Source organism: Trichechus manatus, unplaced genomic scaffold (genome assembly GCF_000243295.1).
Source record: "Trichechus manatus latirostris isolate Lorelei unplaced genomic scaffold, TriManLat1.0 scaffold00049, whole genome shotgun sequence".
NCBI lineage: Eukaryota > Metazoa > Chordata > Mammalia > Sirenia > Trichechidae > Trichechus > Trichechus manatus.
Window position 1 is genome coordinate 13,633,335 of NW_004443985.1, and position 8,162 is coordinate 13,641,496.

The 8,162-nt window shown below is 42.9% G+C and overlaps 1 protein-coding gene across 1 annotated transcript; it reads right to left on the bottom strand.

Moving 5' to 3' along the window:
• Nucleotides 1–2,961: 2,961 nt before the first annotated feature.
• On the bottom strand, nt 2,962–7,196 carry OXSM (3-oxoacyl-ACP synthase, mitochondrial). Its single transcript, XM_004377371.2, has 3 exons — nt 7,150–7,196; nt 5,379–6,383; nt 2,962–3,401 (listed from the first exon to the last, which is right to left on the bottom strand). The coding sequence occupies exons 2-3, from the start codon at nt 6,350–6,352 to the stop codon at nt 2,999–3,001; spliced, it is 1,377 nt and encodes a 458-aa protein (XP_004377428.1). The 5' UTR covers nt 6,353–6,383; nt 7,150–7,196; the 3' UTR covers nt 2,962–2,998.
• Between the last annotated feature and the right edge of the window lie 966 nt (nt 7,197–8,162).

Here is an 8,162-nt window from a genome sequence, read left to right on the forward strand (position 1 = left end):
TCTGTCTCCTACTCCCGCATCTCGAGCTATATGCATTTATGTTTTAGTACAGGTGCTTTCTCTAACTTCCAGCCTTCACCACATTCTATTGCCCCCTGGCTGAAACACTCTTCTCTTCTTTCCTTCCTTCTACCTTAACCTAGCTGAGATCTATTTACCCTTATGGCCTCAGCTTACTTTAGGAAGTCTTCCCTGACACACTTTATCCTAGGTGACCAGAGTAAAACCAGGCCCTTAGCTGGCAGCCAGCACATTTCAGTGAAACAAACAATTGTTGCCAATGAGAATTAAAGCTGATTATTGTTGTGTGAGGGAGCACCGGTGGCACAGTGGTTAAAGCACTCAGCTGCTAACTGAAAGTTCAGTGGTTCAAACCCACCAGCTGCTCCACAAGAGAAAGATGTGGCAGTTTGCTTCTGTAAAGATTACGGCCTTGGAAGCCCGATGGGGCAGTTCTTCTCTGTCCTATAGGGTTGCTATGAGTTAGAATAGACTCAATAACATTGGGTTTTTTTTATAGTTTTGTGAAAGGAGCTCTGGTGGTGCAATAGTTTAACATTCAGCTGCTCACTGAAAGGTCAGTTGTTTGAACCTATCAGTCGCTTTGTGTGAGAAAAGACCTGGTGATCTGCCCCTATAACAGCCTGGGAAACCTTACCAGGTAGTTCTACTCTGTCCTATTGGGTCACTATGAGTCAGAATCTACTCAATGACTCACAACAGCATAGTTATGTGAACACGTGGCTAGAGTCTTAGGGGTAGAGGGAATAAAGTGCTGTAATCAAACCAGTGGATAGGCAATATATTCATGCCTATTAAACTGTGGGGAACCCTTCTCACTTCTTCAGATACACATCCTGTTCCTCTTATTCACTTTATCACTTTGATATATTAATCCCCATTACAACTTAAACTTCCTGTCTCAGTTTGAGGCCCCAGAAAGCAGAGCCTGAGACAAGGAGGTTTATTTGAGAGGTGATTCCTGAGAGCACAATTAAAAATCAGGAAAGGGAGAAAGAGAAGCAAGAAAAGCCAGTAAAGAGAATGTTATTGAGCTGGTTACTGCTGTAGACAAGTGAAGCTCCATCTCACTGGGAACCTTCTGAGGAACCGTGTAAAATGGCTGCCATCGAGTTGATTCCGACTCATAGCAAACCTGTAGGACAGAGTAGAGCTGCCCCATAGGGTTTCCAAGGCTGTGTAGAACCTTTAATATCCCTCTGAAAGGAGGTAGAGGCATTTATCCACCAACTCCCATCCCTCATTGGTTAAGTACCGTCTCTGGGGAACTTAGCCCCCTTCCACTCCCAACATTTCCAGCCTGCTGAGGATGAATGAGATCTCTTTACTTTAGAGAAAGCAGGTGGGAAAGTAGAGCCACCAGTACTTATGGTGGGATGCTAGAAGCACACACACAAACTGTCTACCATAACTGCAGTACGGGTGGGCCAAGCAGATGTGGCTTGAGTCATCAACCATTTCTGCTCCACTTCCCAAAGACTTTTTTCTCCATGAATCTCTAGGTTCCCACCTGTTATGGATTGAATTGCATCCCTCAAAAATCTGTGTCAACTTGGCGAGGCCATGATTCCCAGTATTGTGTGGCTGCCCACCATTTTGTGATCTGATATTATTATCCTATGTGTTGTAAATCCTAACCTGTATGATGTTAATGAGGCAGGATTAGAGGCACTTATGTTAATGACGCAGGACTCAATCTACAGGATTAGATTGTATCTTGAGTCAATCTCTTTTGAGATATAAAAGAAGTGAGCAGAGAGACATAGGGACCTCATACCACAAAGAAAGAAGCGCCTGGAATACAGCGTATCCTCTGGACCTGGGGTCCCCTGCACTGAGAAGCTCCTAGACCAGGGGAAGCTTGAAGACAAGGATCTTCCCCCAGAGCCAAAAGAGACAGAAAGCTTTCCCCTGGAGCTGGCACCCTGAATTCAGACTTCTAGACTCCTAGACAGTGAAAGAATAAACTTGTTGAAGCCATCCACTTGTGGTATTTGTTATAGCAGCACTAGATAACTAAGACACCACCATAAACATAAAAAGAGTAATGCCAAACTATTTTCACTTCTCTGTTTCAAAGAACTAGTGGCTTGGGAGTTTGGGAAATTCCATTAATTTACCAAAGAGTAGCATGAATAACATGAAAAGGACTGGATCATGGTATAGGTAGATAAATCCAATGCTGGCTAAACAGCTATACTCAGAGAACGCTGATCAATGATGCAAATGGTTATATTGTATTATTTCCCTGCATAATGTATGTGAATGGTGTGCCTAGATGGTGCAATGCAACAGCCCTGCCTAGCACAGAGTAGCTACTCAATAAATTATTACTAGTGAAAGAACAAAAAGAATGCAAAATGTCAGAGTTGTTTGACCTATTTGTTGTTATTGTTAGTTGCCACTGAGTTGACTCCAATGCATGGTGACTCCATGTGTGCAGAGGAGAACTGCTCCATAGGGTTTTCAAGGCAGTGACCTTTTGGAAGCAGATCACCAGGCCTGTCTTCAAAGTGCCTCTGGGTGGGTTTGAACTGCCAACATTTTGGCTAGTGGTTGACAGCTTCACCATTGGCGCTACTCAGGGACTCCTGTGTGACCTACAGTGCTAGTAAAACATACATCAGTGGTTCACACCTGGGGGTGTGTTTGCCCCGAAGGGGATATTTTTCAAAGTCTAGAAACACTTTTTATTGTCTCAACTGGAGATGTGTTACTGGAATCTAATGGGTAGAGGCCAGGGATGCTGCTAAATATCTTACAAAGCACAGAACAGTCCCGTCTCCCTACCCCTCAACAAAGAATGAACTAGCCCAAAATGTGAACAGCGTCGAGGTTGAGAAACCCTGACACAGATAGTATATCTGGGCATTGATATATAAGTATATGTATTTATATAAACACATGTTATTTCTTCACCTAAAATATTTTATTGATTGACATTAAAAAATAAATGATTAATTACAAATGAGTTGTTCTACATGCCAGCAATACAAAGGATTGCATTCGTACCACCAAAACCAAAGGAATTGGTAAGTCCAATACATCTTTTCTCACTGTTCCATTCCTGTGTCTTTAGTGGAACATAATTGAGATCAAATTCTGGTTCTGTACAATCCAGGTTTAAAGTTGGTGGTAGTTTTCGATAATAACAAGCCAGCGCAGTAAAAGCTGCCTCAACTGCTCCTGCAGCCCCCAGCAGATGTCCAGTGGCCCCTTTAGTTGAAGAAACCGCAAGGGCATATGCATGGTCTCTGAAAAGACGTTTTATAGCTTTGTTTTCAGCAGCATCTCCCAATGGCGTGGAAGTAGCATGTGCATTGACATAGGATATCTCCTCAGGTTGTATACTTGCATCTTTTACAGCAGCAGCCATGCATCTAGTAAAATAAGAAGAGAAATTGAATTTATCAGAACTAAGCTTACTTTTAACAGGGGCTTCTTTATCAGTATGGCTTATCACAGACAGGTCTCCAAGTACACTGGATGAAAAGAATCCTTTGCTCTAGTAACAGAGCCCCATCTTGGACTGTCATGTGGCTTTGTATGCCAACTGCAAGAGTCACACCCAATGCTTTGAACTGATTCATCACCATGAAATAAATACACAAGCACGTGGATGTTATAAACTCTGATCAGAAATACCTCCATTTATTTAAACTGGCATTTTTCCTGAAGGAAAAAGCTATGTTGACTCAAGCCTAGAATAATTTTCCTTCCAGGAATTTTTTCCCCCTTGAAAGCAGGGTAAATGATTTAAATGTGGGAAACAATTTATAAGTTTTAATTTTTCTTTCATATTTAAACGTAAAACTCAGTATTTTCTCCAATAATCTTAAAGCTTTTACACTATTATTTCAGTGTTTCAAATAACCTTTCAAAATTCTCTTTACTAATGGCTGTAAGAATTCTAAAATGAAGATGTACAAAACCACGCCCCCCAAAATAAAACACACACACACACACACACACACACACACACACACAATAAAAAACCTCAAAACCAAAAAATCTCTCTGAAAGAAACTCAGAAAACCTTATGGATATTAAGACCTGAATTTTTAATGCCTGATCTCCAGGCTGCATAGATTTTCTAAGAAGCAGCTCAGTGTATAATTTGAAATGTGCTAAAAGGTTCCCCAAACATAACTATTTCTTCAACTTGCTGGTTACTATGCTTGACATTTCCAGCACCAGCAATTATTCACTAAAACTCAAAAGTATAATTCAGGGAGGCGCCCTGGTGGCACAGTGGTTTAGCGCTCAGCTGTCAAGCAAAATGTCGGAGGTTCGAACTCAAGAGCCACTCGGCAGGAGAAAGATAATTCAGGGGTTGGTAAGCCACTGCTGGGCCAGCTGCCTGTTGGGTAGCTTCATGGGAACACAGCCACGCCCATTCACTTACTTATTGTTTATGGATGCTTTTGTGCTACAAAGTCAGATTAGTTGCTCCAGAGACCCTGTGGCCCATAAAGCTGAAAATATTTACTATTTATCCCTTTACAGAAAAAATCTGCTGACTCCTGGTTTATTTAACCAGTTACAATGTAATATGACCTGAGAAGGCTAACCTATTAGTTAGCTAACATATTATCATGGATTCTTTTATTTTTGTTTTGAACAGAACTCACTACAAATCTTAACTTGCTTCTCAATATGTGGTCCTTGGAACAGCAGCATCAGCATCCTGTTAGAAATGCAGAATCTCCGGCACCACCCTGGAACTAGCAAGTCATAATCTGCATTTTAACAAGAGCTCTAGGTGATGTGTATCCACATGAAAGGTTGACAAGTTCTGATTTAGTAAGAGCAAAACCCTATACTGAGATGGGAGAGAACAGTTTAAAAAGAAAGGGCTGACTTTACTGTCCAAGTCTGATGAAGGTCTAAGAGGAGGAAGGGGAAGGGAGCACTCTGACAGGCTTCTTAAGCACAAATGGATGCATGAAAACTTGGCAAAGACACACATGGTCTTCTCCACAACTTTATTAGCCCCGACTAAAATCCAATGTTTGTAAGGATGTTCAAGTGTGTTTTCAACTATTCCAAACATGTTAAAGCAAAGAATTCAGAAACACTTTGTTTAGTCTAAAATGGAAAAACAAGAGAGCTACTGTACACCAAGAAAGCCAGATAAGACAATTTTCCCTGTTTTGGAACTCCAATAAAGATGGCGGCACAGTGGTTAAGCATTTGGCTGCTAACCTAAAGGTCAGCAGTTCACATCCACCAGCCAATCCTTGGAAACCCTATGGGGCAGTCCTACTCTGTCCTACAGGGTCGCTATGAGTTGGAATCGACTCGACGGCAATGGGTTTATTTGAAGTATTACTTTGAAGGAAACAACCAATCTTTACCTTAAGGCACCATCTCCTTCAGGATCCGGGGCGGTTATGTGACTGGCATCACCTGAGAGTCCATAGCCCAAAATTTCTGCATAAATTCGAGCCCCTCTTTGAACAGCATGTTCATGTTCTTCCAGCACGAGCACAGCTGCACCTTCTCCCATCACAAAACCATCTCTCTTTGGATGAAATGGTCGACATGCTAACTTAGGATCAGAGTTTGTGCTCAGAGCCCGGGCTCTGGAAAACCCAGCAAGAGATAAAAGGCTGATGCAAGAATCTGCACCTCCAGCCACCATCACATCAGCATCACCATGGGCTATAAATCTAAAAGAATCTCCCACAGCATGAGCTCCTGTGGTACAGGCTGTGGATACGGCATGATTGGGGCCCTTGAGCTTATACCGAATGCTGACCTGGCCTGCTGCCATATTGACCAGAATCTTAGGGACAAAGAATGGGCTGACTTTATTGTAGCCTTTTGTCTGAAACATCAAAGCAGTTTCCGAAACAACTTCAAGAGGAACCATTCCCAGGCCAATTGAAACACCAGTAGCCGCTTGATCAGCTTCTGACTGAGGATACCAGCCTGAATCTTTCAGCGCTAACTCTGCAGCACCAATGGCCATGATGGTGGGAGAAGACATGGACTTGGTATCTGATTTGGACACAAAGTTCTGTTCATTGAACTGACCTTCATCACAACCTCTTGGCACATAAGCAGCAACACTGCAAGGAATCCTCTTATACTCTTCACCAACCAGTGAAACAATTCCACTCTCTCCTCGGATAAGACGATCCCATACCAGTTGAGTTCCAACGCCAAGAGGAGTCACCAAGCCAATGCCTGTAATGACAACCCGCCTTCGCAAACTGGATGTTGGTACAGTTCCGAAAAACCTTTTACTTCTTAACTGCAGGCATAATCTTGAATACAGAAGACGATGGCTTGTAATTTTTAGGAAATTTTGCAAGTAGTATGACATGACTGAAATTCAGACCATCAGAAACACATTCCTGTAACAGACCACAAAACATCGAGGAGCTACTCACTAGTGCTTAAAACAGCCTGAGCAACAAGCTGGAACGTGGTCTTTAGGTGCTTGTCTTGAGCTGTTAATTAACTCGGAAAATAATGCCACATAATTTTAAGTTATATTTTCTTCGGAAACCACCTGTTTGGACTTAACTCCCTTTATAGGTTGTTTAAGTACAGTTCTGCTGTACACAGGGTTTCTATGAGTCGAAAGCGACTCGATGGCACCTAACAACAACAAGCTGATGCTGACTTCAGGAAGGATCCTTTCTCAGTGACTACTGAGATCTGCTTTTAAATAGCATCTCTGGTGTCAGTGGCACAGAAAACACATTTCAGTGCCTATTCTTTGAGGAAGGCCTAAGTGGTCTTTAGTGATCTTCAAAATTAGGAATAACTAGCCCTTCCAAAAGGCCTCCAAGGACAAAGAACTCTAGCCTGAGCGTTGGGAAACACGGGCTTAAGACTGCGGGGGTGGGGGGGGAAGGGGGTCTCCCCACCACTATAAACAACTTTAATTGCGTCACCTGTGGAAGGACAAGTTAGGACCCCCGAATGCCAGGGGCGGAGAGTGAAAGGGTGTGACCACTTCCTGTACCGCCTCTCAAGCGCCCTCCCCCCACCACCCCCCGACGCGCGCGCGCAAAAAAGGGCGGAAGAGGAAAAGACACCAGGCCCTGGTCATCTGCCTCTCCTCGCTCGGTTTAACCCCCCGACTCGATTTGGTGGTGGACGGGCGACCGATACCTGCACCAAGCCTCGCTTCCGGCCGCGCAGCCGCCGTCCCCGCCGATGACGCTGGCGTGCGCCCACGCACACGCACGCACGCACGCTCGCGCCACGTCGGAGCCAGGCTAGGCCCGCTGCCCTTGTTTTGCGTCAGTTTGCCTACTGTCCGCCCGAGGGAGGTGGCGGAGCCGGCGTTACCTTCCCCAAAACACCCCTTTCAGAACCTCTGTGACTCGCAGATAACCGAGGGGGTGCAAATTAATGCAGTAACATAGCATTTTCGCCCATCAAACAGGGATTTTTTTGTAATGTTAAAGCCCAAATTTTTACATGTAGTAAAAGGGGCACCCTCATATTCTGCTGTAACGCTGGGAAAGAATTAAGGAAATTACTGTAGCCTCAAGAATGTACCTCCTAAAGTTATTTATAACGGTGAATAAGGTAGACCTAACCAAAATGCCCAACATTCGGAAGTTGTGTATTTTGTGGTATGTACATCGAAATGCTATTTTAAAATAATTTTATAATGTTAATGTGGGAAGATGTTACGGCTATATGTTGGGAGATACAAGTTACAAAACAGTATATATCATTTTTTTTTAAAAGGTCTGGTAGGACGTACAATAATTGTGATGAGATCGTTGCCCCACCCTCCCTTTGTTTTTCCTTAGCTTATTTACTACTTTTTTTTATATTAAGCATGTAATGCGTTTGTAATAATAACAAAGTTGTTTTTAATTTTTAGAACTTTGTTTGCTTGATCTGGGCCAGAGCTGCAGCTATCACACCTGATGTCTGACAAGAATAGAGAAGACTAGAAACAATTCTAAGTCTCTAAAAAATTGAATAGCTTTATTTGCTCAAAACTAGCTATGACTCCATAAAGGAAGAATGTAACATGAAAATATAAAAAAGTAGTAAGTCAGCAAATGGTATTTATTGACCATCAGTTGCTCATGTGCTGTCGCAGGTGTGGGTTTTGTTTTGTGTCTTTTTTCTTCTTTAGGTAAAGGATTGACCACATAATCTGC